We start from the raw sequence: 21,661 nt of genomic DNA on the forward strand, positions 1-21,661 counted from the left end.
TAACATTCCCCAAGATAATAGCTATAGTGGCATCAGCACTTTTATACTAATATAACCGTTTTCACTTTAGGAATAGTATATTGGTTAGTCCATATTGGTATAGGTATAGTTAAGGCTATGATTTTTGGGCCGAAGTAACAATGTTCATGGTTATTGTGTATCTGAATGAAGTCTGTGATCCTTCAGTTAGGGATGGATCTACCTCTCTGCTCTAGGCAAAGGAAGAAGAAGGAGATGGCTCAATCCCCAAGCCTTGGTGCCTTCCATAGGTCTGAAATTCCGAGTTCTGGTGCCTCCTTCTGGTTTGAAAATGTTTACCAGAGTTCTGCGAGATGGGCTCCTGCTGGATTTGAGCCTTGCACTCATCCCATGTGTTTGGTAGGAAACCTACTCAACAATTTACAACAATACATGAAACCTGAATTACCCACCAGGAGAAATAAAAAAACAAATCAACAGGGTCAGACGAACACACAGAGACCAGCTGCTACAAGATAGGCCCAAAAAAGCCAAGAACAGAACACCACTGGTCATTACCTACAGCCCCCGGCTCAAACCACTGCAACGAATTATTAAAGACCTACAACCTATCCTTAATCAGGAATCCACACTCCAGATGGCCCTAGGTGACAGGCCTGCTCTCTTCTACAGACAACCTCCCAACCTTACGAGGATTCTCACCAACAGCCGCAGTCTATACCACAGGAACACCAGTCCTGGAACTTTTCCTTGCAACCAAGCCCGCTGCCAGCTTTGTCCACAAACCTTTCTGGAGATACCATCACTGGACCTAACTTATTCACAGAATCATGGGCACATTCTCATGTTCCTCAACTAACATCATATATGCCATCATGTGCCAACAATGCCCGGATGCTTTGTATATTGGACAGACTTCAAACTCTCTTAGACAAAGAAATAATGGGCACAAAACAGACATAAAAACACTCCTGATCCACAAACCTGTTAGCTGGCATTTTAATGGAGTGGGCCATTCTGTTTATGACTTAAGAATTTGCATGTTACTGAAGAGGAATTTTCACAACATTCTTGAAAGAGAGACTGCTGAACTTTCTTTTATATGCAAATTTGACACATTGACACGTGGTTGGAACCAGGATGGGAATTTTCTGGGTCACTATAGGGGCTCATTTGCATACTTGGCTTAATCTAATTCTTGACTCCCCCACCCCAGCCCTCTACTCTCTGATTTGCTCACCTTGATCATTTTTTTTTCTGATTTGTCCACCTTAATTACTGTTTTTAGTTCTCTGTGTCTTAAATATTGAGTCTGTTCTGGTCTGGCTATGGTCTGAAGAAGTGGGTCTGTCCCACGAAAGCTCACCTAAAAAATTGTCAGTCTTTATAGTGCTGCTTGACTGCTTTTTTGTTTTGATATTTAGAGTAAGAAATGAAAATTACAGTTCTATTAATTGCATGATTGATGGTACTAGTAGTGTTCAAACTTGCTTAAAATTGGAAATATAGGTTGAATCTCTCTTGTACAGCACCCTTGAAACCTGACCGGTGCTGGATGAGAGAATTTTCCAGGCAACAGGAGGTCAATATTGTCTAGCACATTACCAACACTTCCACTGCTTACTGGGCTCTTAGAAGACATTTAGGGGTAAATTACAGCTAAATAACAGCATAGAGCACTTAGAGCCAGGACTGGTACCTGTAAGCAACTGGTGGCTGTAAACAAACTTTATGGGACTACAGGAAACTTGGCCGCTTCCATGATAAGTGGTCCTCCACATAACTAAAATCATGCTGGGTTATGGGCTGGGTTACAGAGTTTGCTCAACCAGAGTTCCTGATTAGAGAGGTTCAACCTGTATATTATTAAAATGTGTCCCAACTCATATCTATAGCTATTGGAGCTAGGAAAACTAATGTTCAGCATTTCATTTTAATTGCAGGAAAACATGGATTTTTATCATCAGATAATTAGATTTTTTTTAAATCATGAAAAACTAGGATATCTGGTTATGAGTTTATTTTACTGCATTTTCTACTTGCAACTTCTGAAGTCTCTGTACGGTTTTAAATATTGGCTTGTGTGCAGCACAAACAGACACATGCCATGTGTTAAATCAGGGTCCAACAAACTTTTTACCTCTGGTTCCACTGCAGTAAGCACAGCCCTCCAACCTGTCTAACTTAATCCAAACCAACAAATATTTCAGTTATGTTCATGTGAAAAGAAACCTTTTGGCATGTGTAGGAAAACAGGTAGATCGTAAAAACTGTATTAACTGGTATATAAAGGTGAATACACACACATAAAAACAATAACATATTTCAACATTTTTAATTAAATGGATGATCCTCAGACCCAGCAGCCGATCTTGCTGTGCCTCCTTTTTGCACTTTTACGCCCCCACAAGGGGACCCACCACCCATTTTGCACACCCCTCTGTTAAAGAGAGAAGTGTGCGACCTTGGGAGCAGCCTGTGGGCGAGTTGTGGGTGTGCTCCCAGAGATCCCGGACACATCTGACCCCACTCAGGAGCCGGGGGCTGGAACAACTTGTACACCTGGGATACGCACAGCTGTTGAACCCAACTGGAAACCCCTGTGTATAACAGAAACCACTTCAAGCCAGGGGTGCTGCAGCGCCCCTCCCCACGGGCCCCCACCCAGCACCTCTGGCTGCAGTGACAGCAGGGCCCGCTCGCCGGGAAGGAGCGGTGATGCGCCTGCGATGCCCATGGAGAAGTGGCGGAAGCTCGTAGGGGGAGATAGGGGCGGGCTTTGCAATGTGCTGACGGCGCGGCCAGGCTACGGGGAGGGGGCGTGGGGGAGCGGAACCCTCAGCCACTCAGCGACAGGCCCCCGAGACCCCGCTCCTGCCCCTCCCATCACCGCCCGAGTCCCGGCAGCGCCTGGCCCCCGCGGAGCTAGGCTGGAAACGGAAGTTGCACGTGGGTGATGTGGTTTCCGCTTCCGTCGGCGCCGCTGCTGTTGCTGCGGCGGGGAGACCGGCAATCGTCTCTTCCTCCTCTCCGCCCCGCCCCGCCATGCTCCCCGTGTTCCAGAGCAGCCGCCGCGACTTCACCTTCGGGCCCTGGAAGCTCAGCGCCGCCCGGACCCACATCATGAAATCGGCCCAGGCTGAGAGGTGGGGCCGGGGCCGGGGCCGGGGCCCGTTGCCGAGAGGGACGGGGGCGCGTTGGGCCGTTCGCCAACCCCCGTGTGTCCGCCGCTGGCAGCTCTGTGGTGTCACGCTGGGCTCCGTCAAGCGGTGGTCTGAGACCCCGTCCCGCTGCGGGCCGCTCACAGATCTGTCCGACTTGGGGCGCAGGGCTTGGCTTCTACCTTCTAGGCTTCTCCTCTGCTCGTTTGCACAGGGATCCAGGCCCTGGCGCTTTGCAGTCCGGATCCAGCTGAAATCGCACATCCCAGTGTAAAGGTCTGTGCAGAGCAGCCCGAATGCAGTAGCACGGCCGTGAGACTGGGGTCCAGCAATTGTAAATCTAGGTTTATGATGTTATGTGGCTGCTCAGGCGTGATCTTGGAAGCACTGAGGCGGTGTCTCCAGTGGAGATCTTAGAGTGGCACAGTTCTTCCACTTTGTTTCCTGTGTAGCTAGGCTATTTGGCTGAGAGAGAGCACTCCTGTCATCTTAAATCATACCCCATGAGCAGCGGTAGCTGTGTTGGCAGCAGAGCATATCCCTGACAATGTAGCACTGTTACTTCATTTTTCACCTCACAGCTGATGCAAAATGGACCCTTTGTCTGCAGAACAGATTCACCAAAGATAGTAATATCATGTCAAGCTTTCCCACAGTATGTCTTACTGGTGTTTCTCAAGCCTTAGCGCCAATGGTCCCTTGTAAGGGACAAATTATAATTTTAGTCCACATTGCTCACTCAGACTTTAACACAATGCTAATTTTTCTCTCAGTATATTAGTTCACTTTTCATAGGCAATTGGGCACCTGCTAGATGATGAAAATGTCTAGCAGTTCTGCCATTGACCAGAGTAAGATTAGAACTGTTAAGCTAAAGGTGAAAGGTTGCACCTCACTCTACTATGCCTCTGAACCAGTCTGTTTCCCATATATTTCTTCAACTAAACTATATTTTATATAAGCAGACTGCCCATGTAGCCTTTAGTGCTTCTGTAGCAAATATCTGTGCTTCATAAGTTGTTTTCTTGGTAGTTTAGCAGAGTAAATATACATTTGTTTTTGAACTGTGCTTAGCTCAGTGGGGTTCTGGTGCATGTGGGGAGCTCATGTTACCAGAGTATAACCAATAATAAAAATGCAGGTACTCTGGCAACACTAAAAGGTAGCAGTTTCAGTGTGATCTCATTTTTTCCCTCTCTCAAAGCCTTCACAATTTTATCTTTTTCTAAAGTAGTACTGTATGATAAGTAGTAGTAAGCCTGCACCTGCGCCTAAAATCCTTCAGTGGTACATCTAAGTGCTTTAAAGAAAACACTGTGACCGGAGAACCCTTCTTGTCACTTTAGTAGCAAGTATGGAAAAGTAAAACTGTGAGGTAGTAGAAGAGTCCATGGAAGAGTTTAGCTGATCTAGTGCTGCCTACCAGGGACTTAAATTGACTTAACTGTGATGCTCAAAGGTGACAATCAAATTCAAGCCATTTAATTTTCTAGCATAGACCTGTCCCAGCTGGTTAGTTCTAAACTATTCCATGTTTAAAAGAACTTCTGAGAGTGCTGAGGCTGTTGGAATATTTTGTAGTGTGAATAGATAACCACTCAAATTTCTTTCTTGGTGCACACTCAGTAATGAATAGGATGTCCTCATGTTGCCCTCCTATTTGTGAGTCTGTTGATGGCTGATCAGCCCAATTCTGGTGCTGCAGATCTTATCAGAGAAGAGGCAGTTGTTAGCTGTTGGAGGGACTCAGGGCAACTTTTGATGCTTTTTTTCTTCTCTGCTCTCCTCATCTACTCTGTGGTGGGACTGATCAAATTGCACCACCCACTCACTCACGGATTGCCATTCTCTAGTGGGGATGGTCTTGGGCAGAGTTCTTCCAAGTGTCAACACTGATGCTGCACTTTTTCAGTTTTGACTGCATGGAGGTGAACCCACTGGGCATGGTTATCTATTTGCCCCAATCTCTAAATGGCCTCCTCAAGGGTTGAGCTTGCAACCTCGGGTTTAGCAGGCCAATGGTCAACCCCTGAGCTATCCCTGCCTCCCACCTTCCCCCCACCCAGAAAATAAAAAAAATAATTGGAGATACACATCTCCTAGAACTGGAAGAGACCTTGGGAGGTCATCTAGTCCAGTCCCCTGCCCTCTTGGCAGGACCAAGCACCATCCTTGATATTCAGTCAGGGGGACTGAGGTGGACTATGTTTAGGGCACCTTTTCTAACCTCCTCCCCATGTGGGGTGAGCAGAGTGGATCCTAAATAGGGCTGCTCAGTTGTGGATGCAGCAGCTGGATTGTTCTACCACCTCAGTCCTCGAAACAGAAAGGCTGGTACATACATCCACTGCCTACATGCTGGTTCATGACTAAAAGCTTTCAGGTTTCACAATCCTGTTCATGTCGCCGTTCCCCAGTCACTGTAGGGCTTAAGTTTAGGAGAGTTATACACAGAGTACGCAATTAAACAATGCTTGGCGAACACAGTTACAAAGTCCTGCAAATGTAGATTGTAACTTTGCTGATTTAACTTCTTTGTCCATTTGCAGATTAGCTGATGAATTGCACATGCCTTCCCTCCCAGAAATGATGTTCGGAGATAACATCCTAAGAATACAGCATGATTATGGCTTTGGAATTGAGTTCAATGCAACAGATGCTTTAAAATGTGTAAATAAATATCAAGGTATGATTAAAGTGGCCTGTGCGGAGGAATGGCAAGAGAGCAGGTAAGCAATATTATCACGACAAAGTGAGCACCAGTGTTCCCTCTTAATTTATGCTGCCCATGGATGAAAATACATTTTCTTACTTGTGGATGTGCACTGCCAATTGAAACACATGCTTCTAGCGGTGGATGGCTGCCCAGCATCTCAATCTCTCCTAGGTGGCCTCCCAAGCACTCAGCTTATGGGGAGTACTGGTGAACACTAATGTGCAAAGGGATGGGAGTGTGCTATGGTGGCTAAAGCAGGAAACTGGCAGCTCAGGCTTTCTCACTTGCTGTGTGGTCTTGAAAGTCACTTAAACTTGGGCATGTCTACGCTACGGAGTTTTGTTGAGAAAAGTTATGCTGACGTGCAGCTATCACTTGAATTAAACCTCGGCTGCATGTCCACGCTATGCTCCTTGTGTCCGCAGAGGGCATCCGCAATAGCAGCCCTTGCACTGATACACAGAACAGTGCACTGTGACTCACTGTCTCTCTATGATACTGGCCGCTGGGTGCTTTGGGAAGGGCTTGCAATGGCTCAAGAGGCAGATACAAGCAACTTCTGATGCGGGGTACTCAATTTCATCTTCTCTGGGCATCGTACTAGATTGCCAGCCACTTTTTAACTCAAGTGTATGTGAAGGAAACGGTGAGAGAGCGTGTGGCAGTGAGTGTGTGTGGAAGTGGGAGAGAGAGATACAGTGTGTATTTTGGAGGGATATATATGTGAGAGGGACAGTGTGTGTTTTGGGGGAGAGTGAGCATGTTGGCATGTTGTCTCTAAGTTCATACATCACCTGGAAGCAACTAGTCCTGAGCCAGAGGACTCCCCAGTATTAGCCCCTGCCTCCCTATCCGGTTCCACACACACAAATGCCCCTGCATGCCACTGTGTTCGTAGTGATGGAGAGAGCAGGAATCCATGTTAATGATTTGTTCTTTGGTGCTGGGAACAGAGTGCCATGTTCAGCTATCAGAGTGTCAAATTGTCAGAGCTTTGAAAGAGTCGGGGTGCATGCCAGTGGAACTACATGCAAGGCAGTTGAGTTTGAAACAGTGAGCAGAGTTGTCATGATGGGCATTCTGGGTTACTGGGGAGGGCAGTTATGGTGCCACAACGTACGGCAGCATCTACACTGATTCATCATTGCTTTAACTTTGCTGCAAGAAGTTCTGTTTCTCTTGTCACTATGGTTATATTTTGTCAGCAAAAATTGGAGAGTTTCGCTGCGAAAAATACCACTGCACTGCGTAAACCTCAGCTGTTTTGTTGGCGGAAACTTCCTTTTGCTGACAAAACTCAGTACACATTGGACCCCTGGTCTGGCAGCCCTGGGACCTGAGCCGTCCTGAAGCAGGGATTTTGCTGGATCAAGGAGGTCAGTGCTTTTCTGATGGCTGCCAGCTCCCATTCCTTGCCTCCCCTACAAAAAATACTGAAGACTCCGTAAACTAATTTATACTTTGTCAGAGACTAAGACTCTTTTTCACATTATACCCTTGAGGAAATTTATAGATTGAGTTTTCAAAATCCACCCACCTTCATCTGGGACAAAACAGGTTACCCTGGTTCCTTACAATGTGTTACACTTTCTTGTTTCCCTTTAACCCACCCTTGACTCCCAGATTCACTTTACTTCTATTGTAAACCTGCACATTTAGTAACGTTCTTTGAAACATTCGCTTCATTAAAACTTTTCAGTTGATTTAGGGGCAGATGCATTCTGCCAGCAGACTCATGTCTACTTGTGTAGAAGGATGGGTTGAGCAGGCAAACTTAAATTGTGCAACACTTGACAACCTTAAACAAAACACTTCAGTCTAAAACTGTATGAGTGAAGCATTTATGCTCTGAGGTTTGGTATGCTTGGTAATGGTCTTCAAAATCACTGGATGTGTATGGATATTGTCAGTGAGAAGCTGTACAGTATAGATGTGGCCTGGGACGAGACTCTTTGCATAAGCAAAATCACCATTTCCAGGAAGTTTTGGCTGTTTAAGGTTGGGACCAGGGAAGGTGTCTCTTGTATGTGGGATGGAATGTTACATGCTTATTAAATGTGGTGTTTTCTCTTCCTTTATTGAGGAGTGAGGCTGAACAGACGAAAGAAGTTGTTAAACCATACGATTGGACCTATACAACAGACTACAAAGGAACATTATTAGGAGAAACTGTAAAGTTAAAAGTGAGTTTTTTCTCATTGTTATGTGCTTATTGCATCACATTGTTTATAGACTGACTGAAAAATTAAAACATGCCTTCCAAAGTCAATTTGCATAGTTTTGAAGAGATCTGCTTTCCTAGCATAATGATTTTATGGAGTCTTCAGTATTTTTAAACAAATTACTGTTCACTTTGAGTAGTAAAAATGTAGTGGTTTTTAATTTTTTTTTCCTGAACTATGTATAAAAAATGCCCCACAGTCTCTTGTACTGGAATATACTCTTGTGTGTGTGTGGATTGTTAATGCTTATTGATTTGCCACTGATGTTCTGAATTCCCTAGACACATGAAAACTGAAGGTCTCATGTGATCCTGTAGTACCCTAATCATGCAGCATGCCACCTAGCAGTGACACTGTACCCCAGATTTGGCTTTAATCAGTGTTATTTACATACAGTAATAAGTGTGTTCATACCTCATTTGTGACAACCCCTTCTCAGTTATAAATAACTATTTTAACATAGTCCTGAAGTATCCAGTGCATCTGCTTAATGTGAACAAGCAAAGAAAGCCCCCTAACTCTACTAGGCAGATTATTCTAATTAATCCCCTAGGATTTCTATATATTTTTTTTTCAAATCCAAACTCTTGGGTCCAATGAGAATGAATTTTGTGTTATACAAATATAAAACTTACCTTGTTAGCCAGATGGCACTTAGCCTGCTACCTTTTGGGAGAGGGCGAGTGACAGTTTTAGTATTTGTGTAGAACAGGGGTGGCCAACCTGCAGCTCTTTGAGCAATGAAATGTGGCTCCTGCTTGGAACTGTACACTGGGAAAGCTTACCCCTGCTTTGTGCACACACCCCAGGAAGGGGCTTCTGGAAGGAGGGTGTCCTTCCGGGAGGTCCCCCAGCGGCTGTGCCTCTACACGCTGTTTTGGAGTCCGAAAGAGCTTTTTCTGGACTCCAAATCATGTGACCGTATGCTAATGAGGCACCGGGAATTTACATCTGCGCCTCATTAGCATTTTTCTGGCCATTTATTAGCATGCCTCTTTTGGAAAAAGTAGAAAATGTGTAGAAATGACCTAACTGGTTGGCTACCCCGCTAGAGAATGAGAGACCCTGCAAAGAGAGAGAGAGAGAGAGATACCCATATGTGCCGATAAGGGGAAGAAACTTTTTTTTATGGTGAGCCTATGAAAGATCTTGGTGTTCCGTATACAGAAGCTTATAATGTTTAAAACCAAAATACAATTCAATACAATACAATTCTGTTACTACATATCACACTGTCTGAGTGGCTCATGATCATGAGTGCCAACCTCAAGAAGACTGACAAAAACGGGACAGCTATCCCAAAATGGTGGTATGTTCTATAAGTAGATTTCACCAAGCCAGTGACAAATGTGAACTCCTGGATCACTATGCCAGTCTTACAGTAGAGTCGCAGACGGTCCCCATTGACTCTTTAATCTATTTTGCCACAGGGGTAAACTGGGCTTAGTAATAAATAGTCATTTACAGAAATATTCAGATTGCTGTTAGCCCTGAGAGTCCAGATCAGCTGGTACACTAGATCTTACACCACAGAACAATGCTTGTAGCCGATCCTGTGAAAACGATCTAATGGTTTATTTATCAAGCAAAAGAAATTAGTTAATTGAAGGTAACAGGCAAGCAAACACGTATGCACAAATGAGTTTTATAAATTTGAAGAGTGGGGGAGTTATACTGATCTGTCAATAGAAACATCTGTCAGAGCAAACCCAAAGATAATGCCTCGGTATCTCTTGCTTCAGCTTAGTGTTTCTGATTCTGATTTGCTGCAGTGCTTTAGTGCTACTGCATTGACAGGAGAGCTCTGCCCATTGGGATGACTAATCACCTTCCCAAGAGACAGACTAGCTATGTCAGGGGAGAAGCTCTCCTGCTGACATACACTATCTACATGGGATGTTGCTGAAATTGTGCCAGTATTGGACTGGATCTGTACATTACTCCTGGCTTTTGTTTTATTTCCTTTGTTCAGCCTCCAAGTCCATAGCATCAGCTTCCTTCTACATACTATTTCCAAAATGTAATAGGGTCATTTACTGATCCTTTGTACTGCAGAGTTCCTCGATGGACTGTCTGATTTTGATTGTTCTTCTGGACAGGCTGGGGGAAATGTACTTCCTTTCTGAGCTCAGAAGTTTTAGAGCAAACATTTTCAAAGTTATTTTCACAAAACTTACGTATTCCCCTACAGCATGGAAGGCAGTCATTACAAAGAAGATGAAGTCATGCGGGAATTTACAATCAACAGAGTCTAAACACAATGTCCAGTCGTTGTCTTATACCTATTTTGAGCAACACTAACACAAATGAACTGATCTGGTCTGGTCTCTTAGCTAATGCGTGCAATCCTGACAACAGCTGAGACCTGACTGGCCAGCATCACAATACACTCAGTACTTCCCCCATTATTTGTAATCTAGGTCCCCATCAGACTGTTTTCAGGTACCTTTTTTTCTCTCCAAGTGAAGTTCAGCAAAACCCATGCTCAGCATGCCCTAACCTGCAAGGTGGCCACTTGTTGAAAATCCTGAACTTTGGGTTTCTTCTCTTGTTTGGTCGTGTTTTCTCTTGGAATTTTTAGATTTTAGCACATTTTTAGCATGAGAAGCTCAAACCATTGGCTGAACACCACAGAAGTAAAGATGTGTTAAACCAGGGTGTTGGAGAGTACAGGGTTTTCAGCAGAAGACACAAACTGTAAAAATCTTATGCCCAATTATCCTAGAGAGACAAGGTGTATGAGATGATTATTTTGTTGAACCAACTTCTGTTGGCGAGAATGAGAGTTCTGTGTCAGCTCAAAAGCTAGTCCCTCTGACAGAAGTTGGTTCCATAAAAGGTATTATTTCACCTGCCTGTTCTCTCTGATATCCTGAGATTGACACTGCTGCGACAAAACTGCCAAATTATGCTAACCATTTTTGGACATCATTTGCCTAGGTTATTCCTACAACTGATCACATAGATACAGAGAAATTGAAAGCCCGAGAACAGATAATGTTTTTCGAAGAAGTTCTGCTGTTTGAAGATGAGCTTCATGATCATGGAGTTTCGAGCCTGAGTGTAAAAATAGTAAGTTTAATCACTTCTTATGTAAATAATCGTTTCCTCCCCTCACCAAAAAAAAAAAAAGAATAGATAAAATAAAGTGAATGTAAAATAAAAAGCAGACCTAATGTTCTCTGAGAGGTTTAGTTAAAATTCACTAAATCGATGAATTGAACAGCAGGCCTTTCAAGTTAAATGTAAGAGAAAGGCATATCCAGTGTCACTCTGGAATTCCAGACTTTGGTGGAGGGTGGTGGATTTTTTTTTTTTTAAATCTGTGTACTGTTTTTGGAGTAACAGGAGTGTTCTGTGAGTGAGGGGAGAGGGGAGACGCAGATTGAAGCAGTGTGTGTGTGCAAAGCAGATGTAGCCTAGAATCACAATATTATGGCCCTGCAACATGCTGAGAGGAGAGGGTTTGGGGCCCGAGTACGGGCTGAAAGTTTGGTTTTATGAGCAAAGAAGCAGTCTCCTTTTCTGTTTTTGTGGGGGTTTTTTTGTTCGTATTGCTCCTCCTGCATTTGAAGAAACAGGGCTTTGTACACTGTTTGTAAATAAACAAAAATACCAGACTCCATCATGAGTGTTTCCTTCCAGTTGGAACAACCCACAGTTCCCCAAACTTGCACAAGCTGTTTGGATCCAAGAGATATCAGTACAATAAACTGAAATTTAAAAATTCTTTCAGTGTAAATAGCCAAACTGGGTTTAGTGTTACAGGTAAGGAACATTTCTAAAGGGGACATACTTTGATTCTGTCCCTCCATTATAACACCTTCTGTAGTTTTTCATCTGCTACATGAGGGGAGTTGAGGATTAATTGGCTGAGAGTTGCAAAGCATTTCATATTTGTGAAGTGTGCATCCGTTATAGCATACTGGTGTTCATTCTTCTGTTACAAAATCCTGGGAGCCCCTTACATGAATAGGACAGGACCTTTCCCTATGGCTTGTATTTGTGGGATAGGTCTGTACTATGGTTGACAGTGTGTTTCACGCCATGTGTAGACACACATCCTAAAAATGATAATGTGGCCATTATAGCATGGGCAATAGCTTAGCCTAGGCAGTATATTCTATAAATAGGTGGTAGAATGTGATTCTACTCAAGTGGCTATTCAAACTGCCATCCAGGCTCCCATAGCCATTCTTAGTATGCTAATATGAACAGAGCTAGTTTGTTTCTTTTTACGCCATCTGGGAAACATGCTCCAAACTGTGGTATTGCTGTATTCTTAGGGTGAGACTTCTTTTATGTGATGGCGTGGTTTGTAATACCAAATGTTGTATCTGTTTAGGGGACATTTAATGCTCTATCAGATACATTTAAAATGTAAGTTTGTTGCTGCCCGTGCTGTCCCGCCCCAGGCCCCCCCAACCCCAGTCATAATCTTATAGGGAAGGAAGGATTCTGATATCAGATGTTACAAGGACCAATCTCCTGTCTCCTACTTATTGCATTGGGCAGAACAGCATCATTATTTATGCTGTGTAACAATCTTTTGACTTCTACTATCTACATTGGCATTTTCTCAGTCTTTTGATGCTGCTACAGAGGATCATTAAACACAGAACCTGACTGTACTGTTTAAAGCCTCCTGTTCAATTGTGCATCTGCAATGGTGATTAAATTCATCACAAGACTGTGGCTGTGAACGGTCCAAAGCTAGTAGCGCTAGTGCAGGGGTCGGCAACCTGTGGCTCCAGAGCTGCATGCTGCTCTTTAAGGAGTCATTGGTGGCTCTGGACGCTGCTGCCACTGACTCCTCTGTGGCTCCCTGCCCACCACCACAACAGTAGAACTAAATTTAATTGGTTTAAGGGCTAGCAAGGCAGTGGGAAGGATCCAGCTGTTAAATCAAATTAATTTAGTTCCATTATTTCAGCAGTTGCAGGGTAGGGAGCTTCAGAGAGCCCCGCTACCTGAGTGGCTGCACCCCTCCAATGGGTGTGGCTTGGCTCACCCTGCCAGCGGAACACCTCCACACAAGCCTTTCTTCATCTGGGCACGTGTGGCTGCCCGGCGAAGGCTCCCCAGCCAGCTCCACGGGTGGGTTAGTCCTGAGGACTGGTTTGGGGCTGAGATGGATTAATCCTGGGGGGTGGGAGGGCAGGTTTGGGGCTGAGAGTGGTTAAGAGTGAGTATGGGGGAGTTGCAGGATAGGGAGTTAAAACTTGGGGATGGAGGGTGCAGATTTGGGGACTGAGGCAGGTAAAGCTTGGAGGCGGGGGGGTGGGGGGCTGGTTTGTGGGCTGAGGTGGGTAGAGCTTGGGAATGGGGGAGCGTGGCATCGAGGGTTGATGTGAACATTGCTCCTTCCTGCTGAAGAGTCTATCCCCAGGTGCAACGTTTTCTTTCTCCTCATTTGTTCTACAATCCAGGGGTGAAAGTAACTTAAACTTTCCAACTGGTACAAATCATGTGTGCTGTTCTTAAAATAGGGTTTACAAAAGTACAGCTTAACATTATTTATTAAGGACTGTCTTATATTCACAAGCATTATAGCTCTTGAAGTATTGATTTTTGTAACTGATTTGAATAAATGGATCTACTTGTTATTTTGATTGCAGACGTGCCGAACATCTGATCTATTGCATATTTTATAGTAAAATGCCATAGTGTGTCCAAGTAAACATCTTTGTGTTTTTGCAGAGAGTAATGCCTTCCAGTTTCTTTGTGTTGCTGAGGTTTTTCTTGCGAGTTGATGGTGTGCTTATCAGGATGAATGATACAAGACTTTACCATGAGGTAAACACTTTTATCCCTGATGTCTGTTCCGTGTTCCACTTGGCAGGATATGGCCCTTACGGTGTTACTTGCTTTGTTGTCTGCAATGCTGTTGTAGCTATGCAAATCCCAGGGTATTAGAGAGAGGGGGTGGGTGAGATAATGTCTTTTATTAGATGAACTTCAGGTTGGTCAGAGAGACAAACTTTTGAGCTTACATAGAGCTGCCTTTAAATCTGGGAAACTAACAGAGTGTCACAGTTTATTTTTATGGCTTATTTACAAAGTTCAGTTCATGGAATACCAGACAATTTTTGTTTGTAACTGTTTTACCGGTTTTTTCTCTTATTAGGCTGACAAGCCCTACTTGTTACGGGAATACACATCTAGAGAAAGCAAAATTTCAAGCTTAACGGTAATGCGTTTAGAAATGCTTTCCATGTATACTACCTTCGTCAGTCATAAGACATTGTAGAAAGTGTCCTATCAGGTCCGAGCTCTGCTTGTGTAGCCTGGTACCTAAAGAGAGGCAGAATTCCTCCTGACTAGTTGTGCAGTGCTATTTGGAGGAAGATTGTTTCCTGGCCCTTGCAGAGGGTTGGTGTTTCAGAAGACATGTAGCATTACAGTGCTTTTTATCTTTGTTTGAATAGTTGTACATTTTAGATTGTGGATGGAACTATTCATCCAGAGTTTAAGATCCCATGCTCTCCAGTTAATTCTCCAAACTGATGGTGTATCTACACTGCTAGCAATATTTGAGGTCACTTAACTGCAAGCTGGTTGGTGCAAATGTTATAATTGACCATAGAACTGAAAGTAATGGTGGCCTGTGGTCTTATGCTATAAAAGTGCATTTACACAATAGCATAATCTTTTCCAAAACAGCTAAAAGGTCTAGCTGTTAGAGGTGGGAACTACGAGTTGGCACTACTGAGTTCTTCACTTGACTCCATCACTGACTCATTGTGTGACCTAGGAAAAATCATGTGATGTGTATCTGCCTTTTTTTCTTTATCTGTAAATTAGGCTAATACTGCATTCACTGACAGGGATTTCTGGGCTTTATTTGTAAAACATTGGAGATCCTTAGAAGTTGGGAATTATGCTACCAGAGTGACCCCTTCATACTGAGCATATAGCATATGATATCTGCATAACTGACTTACACCTGTTTAACGACAGATCTAAGTTTGAGGTGAAGGATCCATTTAGGGATCAGAGAGGGCTGGATGCTCTTTTTCTTACTGCAAAACGATCATCCAAGCTACAGAATACCATGCTGGTCATGATAAAGGGACTGAACGCAAATGTATTTCCCTGGATGAGTTTGCAGGGTTACATGTATGGAAAAAAAAATTGACTTGTAAATTGTGAATGCGGGATTTAAAAGTTGGTCAAAGGGTAATGTGAACCTCAGCATATTTCAGTAAAAACCAGTTTCAAACTGCAAGAGCACTATGCTTGATAAAAGCCTGAATAGGCTGCAGTGTGGACTGCATTCCAACAGCTTTTGAGTAATCTTCTAGGTATAGGTTACTTTATAAGGCTTGAAGTCAGTGTTCTTAGAATAACTCATCTTCCCACTTCTTGAAAGCAATGAGACTGTTTCAGGCAGCATTTATGGAGAAGACACAATTTGTAAAATGCCTCTTCCGTTGAACTATCTGGTTTTAATTTAAGATGCTTTGATGAACTATTTCTAAACACTTAGACTTTTAATGCATTTTGGCTCTGAAAATGCAGGGATTTTTTTTCGTGATTCTATTTAGTGAGCAGATTGATTTCCCCTATGTATAATCAGAGTTCTGTCTGCTGACTTCAGTGTCCAAAACACTTCATTTTTTTTAAACACTAGTTACCGTTTTTGTAGTAAACATTCTTGATCTGAATGATCCACACAGAGAAGGGAAATTGAGTGTATGGCTGTGTCTACGCTTGGCCAAAATTTCAAAAGGGCCATGGTAATAGCCAAATCAGAGAATAGTAATGAGGCACTGAAGTAAATAGTCAGTGCCTCGCTAACATGCTGCCGGCCGCAGCACTTCAAAAGTGCCACTTTTCGATTGTGCGCAGCTCATCTACACGGGGTCCTCTTTGAAAGGACCCTGCAAACATAGGGAATAAGGCGATTTTGACATTTGCGGGATCCTTTTGAAAAGGGCCCTGTGTAGATGAGCCACGCGCAATCGAAACATGGCACTTTGAAAGTGCCACATCCGGCAGCATGCTAATGAGGCAGGGAATATTCATTTCTGTGCCTCAATACCGTTCTCCAATTTGGCCATTAGCATGGCCCTTTTGAAATTTTGGCCAAGTGTAGACACAGCCTATGTGACATGGAGTTAAGTGTGTAAAGTGCTCTCTGATTTTGTGTGCTTTAACTGTAGTTGGTAAATATTTCATACAGGTGGGAGTTTCTGGATGTCTTGACTTATTTCTAATTAAACTATTTGCTCCTTAGCATGTTCCACCCTCCTTGTTCACGGAGCCTAATGAGATCTCTCAGTATTTACCTGTAAAGGAGACTGTTTGTGAGAAGCTAGAATTCCCAGAGAAGCTGGATCCTGAACCTACAGCCTCATCAGAAAGCATGTGCATGGAATCAAAATAAATGTGACTTCACGTGGACTTGAAGTGGGTACTGTTCTGGAGATCAAATGACCACTTGGTCATTACTACTGGGCTAGTTTCACCTTTTATGGGATAAAGAAAATTTGTTTGGCTAATTTTTCTGTAGCCTTACAGGAGGCAAAAGCTCATTGCAGACAGGTTTCACTAATGTATATATTGGGTATTTTTATTTCATTTCAAAGCTTGTCTGCAATTAATAATAGATTGGTAACAAACAGAAGAATTGCCTTGACAAATAAGCCTCTCCCATGAATAGCAGTTTTTGTTCTAAGCATTTGGCAATTGTATTGCCTGAACCCTCAGCCACTAACACCCTGCCTCAAGGATTTTGGCTCTTGGTACCAATCAGCCGGTGTGATTTACAAAACTGAGCAGTTGTGACTAATTCCTGTGTAGAATATGTCTACAATAAAAGGTTTTGTTCCCTCTGGTGCATATGATGGTTGATATTCAGTTGTACATTAGAAATTTGCTTGGCTCCCGCTGGTGTAAGCTAACATACAAGTCAGGTGATTTCTCTGAATCTTAAACTCAAGATATCTTATTAGAGGATTTTTGTTTTTCCCTCATGAATGGCTTTAGAAAGATAGCAATGTGCAATTAAAATTTCAGAAATGTTATAAAGATAATTTTCTACCTTGTTTGGGGAGCCATTACCTCAGAGCAGAGAAATGGCTGGAAGTTGAGGCCCATGCAATGGTAAGTTTGTGAGAAAGTACCAGTTCACCAGATGTCAAGAGGGGCTGGAGTGTCTGACAACACTAGTCTGATTTTTACACGGGTTAGGTGTGCTGCTAATATGGTGCTTGACTCCTCAAAATGCATTGCAATGTATTGACTTCCCGGTCAGCACGCCATCTAGTTGGTTGCGTCCTGGCAACCAGACTGCTGAGTCCCAAGTCTTTCAGGTCCTAAAGAGCTGAGGTCTAGTTTTTTGTGACGGCAGTTTTCCTAGTCTTAAAAGGACACTGTCAAGTATGGTAGGCCTGAAATTTAGAATTTTTAAAAATCTTAATATGATTAAAAGTATATTTGTGTGTATATTCATGATTCTCATCTAACACAATTTATACATGTTGTGGATTTAAATATTTACCCTGTGTAGTCCTAAAACCTAAGCATATCAATGTGGTATGGCATGAGAACCAAGAAGCTGAAATGGCCAATCTGGTTTAGTGCTCATATTGCATTGAAGTGTTAGAATCAAATGCATACGATTGCAAAAAATAAATCTTAAGTGTTAACCTGACTTAATATAGTCCAGGATGGTGGCAATAATTCAGATGAGGGAAGAAAACTTTTAATCTTATTAAAAAGTGTATATATTCTTATTCTTCTCTGCATCCAAATATGCAATGTAGAAAGGACCGATAGTGGTGAGATGTTTAGATGTTCTTTTAAAAAATTAAGAAAACCATTGAGACATTAAAAAAAAAGATGTTTCAGTTTAAGATGGCACTGGAGAAAGTAACTTTTAGAGGAGGTAACTGCCATTATAGTGATGGAAGGAGTCTTTCAGAAGCTTGGTTTCACTAGGGTAGTGACGCAGTATGGTCCAGTGAAGTGAGCAGGGGGCTGAAAGGCAGGAACTCCTAACCCATAGTCCTTACTCCGCCACAGATTCACTGTATGATTATGGGTAAGTCACTTAATTGTTCTGTGCCTCTGTTCCCCATCTCTAAAATGGGGTAATACATTCCTACCTCACTAGATTAGTGAGGATTAGTTTGGAAAGCATTATATCTGTGCAAAGAATTCCTGAATACACCTGCAGCCTTACAGTTTGAAAAAACTAGCATGAAAAATATACACACTCAGTGGTTTACTATCAGTTTGGTTCAACTAGAGGATGACTGAGTTTAAAATATAACTGACTACTCAAAAGAGCTAGCTAATTCCCAGGCAGATGTTAGCCGGGAACATCTAAAATGCAGGATGACTAGCTGTTTGGCCGTTGAGGGTACAGCGACACTTACCAGGAGAGCTATCTGGCCAGTGTCAATCTTCCAAGGTTCAATTTCATGCGCCTAGTGAGGATGTGTGAAATTTAACTAAGTGGGGTCAACAGTCGACCCCTATATTCCTCATTCTCCGTGAGGAGTAAGGGAAGTCAGTGAGAGAGATTCTTTCGTTGACCTCCCTCAGTGAGGGCAACCAAATAAGTTGATCGTAGATACGCCGATTTCCAGCTAGGCAATTGCCATAGCTGGAATTGCATATCTAGGACTTTAAAGTCTAGTGTAGATCTGGCCTAAGAGGCTGGTAAACCCTCAGGTGCAAAATTTCCAATTTATTCTCTTTTTCCAGCGCCTGGTCCCACCTACCTCCAAGCTGCTTCTTCCTGCATTTGGTTCCTAGTCAAGCTTCCATATCAATATAATCAGGGTGAAATGGCAGGGAAGTAACTTGACATGGACACAGACATAGTAAATTGTTTTGACAGAAACGTGTCTCATTCAGTGACAGGAAAAATAAGGCAAAGGATTGGAAAAACAGCAAGCAAAGAGGGAATATCCAGCTATGTGGGGAAGTAAATCATACTTAATCCTTTATTCAAGGGGTACACCATTTTAGATGCCTCTTAAGAGGTTTAAAAATCAGACATTTAGGAGTCGTGGTTGGTAGTGTTGACAGCAGTTGAGATAATTACATGGAAACATACCTGTGTGCTGGCTAAAATACTATGGGTTGGGTTAGGTCAGTGATAAAAATTCAGCTTCATCACTCTGAGACAGGATAGAGGAAAATGATCAACGTGTTCGTGTCTAATGTTTAGAAAAGGGTGCATTGCGCGTTCAGTGTATGTTGTGTGTCGTAGCCCTTCCATTACTGCTGTAGCATTTTGTGATCTGCTTAAAACAGAGCTGTGGAGTTTGCACTTATCTCTGACTATGTATACATCTGAGATCCATCTGTTGTGCTTACTATGCATTTAAATGGAATGAGCACCTCAGAGAAATCATGGGATCCTATTAGAAAATTGTACTTCCCTGTGAAATAAATGCAATATGAGATGTGAATCTTCTTTTCTTCTCACTACAAATTTAATGTTGTGTAAATACACAAAAGGCTGTGAAGTTGGTATCCAGGAGGCTACTTGGGTACGAGTTTCCCCAGGGAAAGAATCCAGTGCCAGTTTCATGTGATGTGCACGAGTTGTATTCCTTGGAAGATGGGTGAAATGCTTCTTTGTCAGTTTTGTGGTCACTTTAATATGTGATTATCTATGTTTGTAGTTGTCTATCACTAAATAAAATGTACACACCGTTTTATAGTTCTAAGTATGAGTTTTAATAGAAAAGTAAACATAAAAGGAATGACTGAATACTTGGATGATGTATATTAGACCTTTTTCAGATACTTACATCTCATGATACACCACTTTAGGTATGGAAACAAACAGGGCAGCAAGTCTTAAAGTGCTGCCATGTAGAGAGGTGAACTCAAGGGCATACAAGGAAGACCTATAGACTTCTAAAAAGTGACAGCAGATTAAAGGCAGGATGTGATAAGTTTTTCTAAAGTAGGTGTTGTGGTTTCAGGTTTGAAAAGTTTGGGTAGTACATTGTGAGAGCATAACTTTCAGAGGTGAGGAACACTCATGGCTTCCTGAGAAGTTAGTCTGAGCTGGAGTTCTTAGCTTATTGGACTCTCACCACTCTCCAACAATATATGAACATGATGTGTATATATATTGAAATTTAAAACTCACTTTAATGATAAATGTGCAGGGATAACACTGTGAAATCAAAACACTCTAAAGACTCAGAATACTGCATTATTCAGTGAATCCTGGAAAAGATAGTATTGTCAAATGATTAAAAAATTTCAAGATTAACATCATGACTAACCACAGTTGTTAATAGAATAATATTTATTTAAATATTTGGCTGTAGCAGCAAGGATGTTTTCTATATTGTCAAATATATTGATGTTAATTACAACACACAAAAAGCGTGCAGTGCTTTATAATTTTCATTAAATATTTGCATTGTAAAAAAGACAAAAAATAGAATTTTTCAATCCTACTTTTTGTTCAATCTTTTGCTAAGACAGATAAGTTTGTTGTATTTCAGAGAGAGAATACTGTCCTTATTTACAATGTCACCTGAAAAACATGCGGTTACAGACTGTTGTAGGTGGTGTTGCGAGGTATTTACATGCCAGGCATGCTAAACATTTGTATTTCCTTTCCTGCTGTGACCACCATTCCAGAGGATATGCTCGATGCTGATCACCGTTTCTACCCAAAGTAGTGCAGACTGATGCACGTTCATTTTCATTGTGTGGTGGTACCAACAGATGGTTGATTTTCTTTTTTTGTGGTTCAGGTTCTGTAGTTTATGAATGGGAGTGCTTATCTTTTAAGACTTCTAACTGAATGCTTGATGCCTCATCCATCTCTGATTTTGAAAGGCATTTCAGATTTTTAAACTTTGGGTTGAGTTCCGTATCTGTCTTTAGAAATCTCATATTGATTACTACTTTGTGTTTTGTCAAATCTGCAGTGGAGGTGTTTTTAGATCAAACAACATACTCTGGGTCATCATCCGAGACTGCCATTATACAAAATATATGACAGGAAGTGGGTAAAACCATGGAGCAAGAGATACAATTCTCCCTCATAGACTTTAGACACAGGTTTTAATTAACACATTTTTTAACAAGCATCATCAGTATGAAAGTGTGTACTTTGAAATGGTATTTGAAGGGCCATGCAAATCTTTAGACTTTCTGGCACATAAATACTTTATAACAGTGGCTTCCAAATGTCTGTCCATGTGAATGCCTGTGAATTGAAAAATACATCCTTTTTTTGCAAATACTTGTTTTCACAAATAATAGAAAGAGAACACGCTGCACTATATACTCTGTGATATATTAAAAATCAATACATTTGAAAATGTGAAAAAACTATAATACATTTAAACTGGTTTTTCTATTATTTAACAATGTGATTAAAATTAATCTTGTGATTATTTTTTTCATTAACTGCAATTAGTTGACAATCCTTTAAAAAAAATCCAAACAAAACAAGACCAATCATTCCTGTCTGTTTGCTGCCTGAATACAATTACTGAATGGTAGTTAAGTTAAAAAACAAAACAAAACCAAGAAGTCTACGAGGGCTCTGAAAAAGCTGTACAGACAGTATTGAAGATACAAGTCTTGCT

General features: G+C 42.1%; 1 protein-coding gene across 1 annotated transcript; it reads left to right on the forward strand.

The window, feature by feature from the left end:
* Positions 1–2,963: 2,963 nt before the first annotated feature.
* On the forward strand, positions 2,964–21,411 carry TIPRL (TOR signaling pathway regulator). Its single transcript, XM_074999802.1, has 7 exons — positions 2,964–3,125; positions 5,690–5,869; positions 7,940–8,039; positions 11,019–11,150; positions 13,779–13,874; positions 14,206–14,268; positions 16,318–21,411. The coding sequence occupies exons 1-7, from the start codon at positions 3,025–3,027 to the stop codon at positions 16,465–16,467; spliced, it is 822 nt and encodes a 273-aa protein (XP_074855903.1). The 5' UTR covers positions 2,964–3,024; the 3' UTR covers positions 16,468–21,411.
* Positions 21,412–21,661: the final 250 nt, after the last annotated feature.

This window comes from Carettochelys insculpta, chromosome 1 (genome assembly GCF_033958435.1).
Source record: "Carettochelys insculpta isolate YL-2023 chromosome 1, ASM3395843v1, whole genome shotgun sequence".
Lineage (NCBI taxonomy): Eukaryota > Metazoa > Chordata > Testudines > Carettochelyidae > Carettochelys > Carettochelys insculpta.

Bases quoted from the DNA above. Each gene is read 5' to 3' on its own strand.
- TIPRL (XM_074999802.1), top strand. From the start codon at position 3,025: ATGCTCCCCGTGTTCCAGAGCAGCCGCCGCGACTTCACCTTCGGGCCC. The intron at 5,870-7,939 runs GTAAGCAATATT...TCCTTTATTGAG, and splicing joins GAGGAATGGCAAGAGAGCAG to GAGTGAGGCTGAACAGACGA. The intron at 14,269-16,317 runs GTAATGCGTTTA...TTTGCTCCTTAG, and splicing joins GCAAAATTTCAAGCTTAACG to CATGTTCCACCCTCCTTGTT.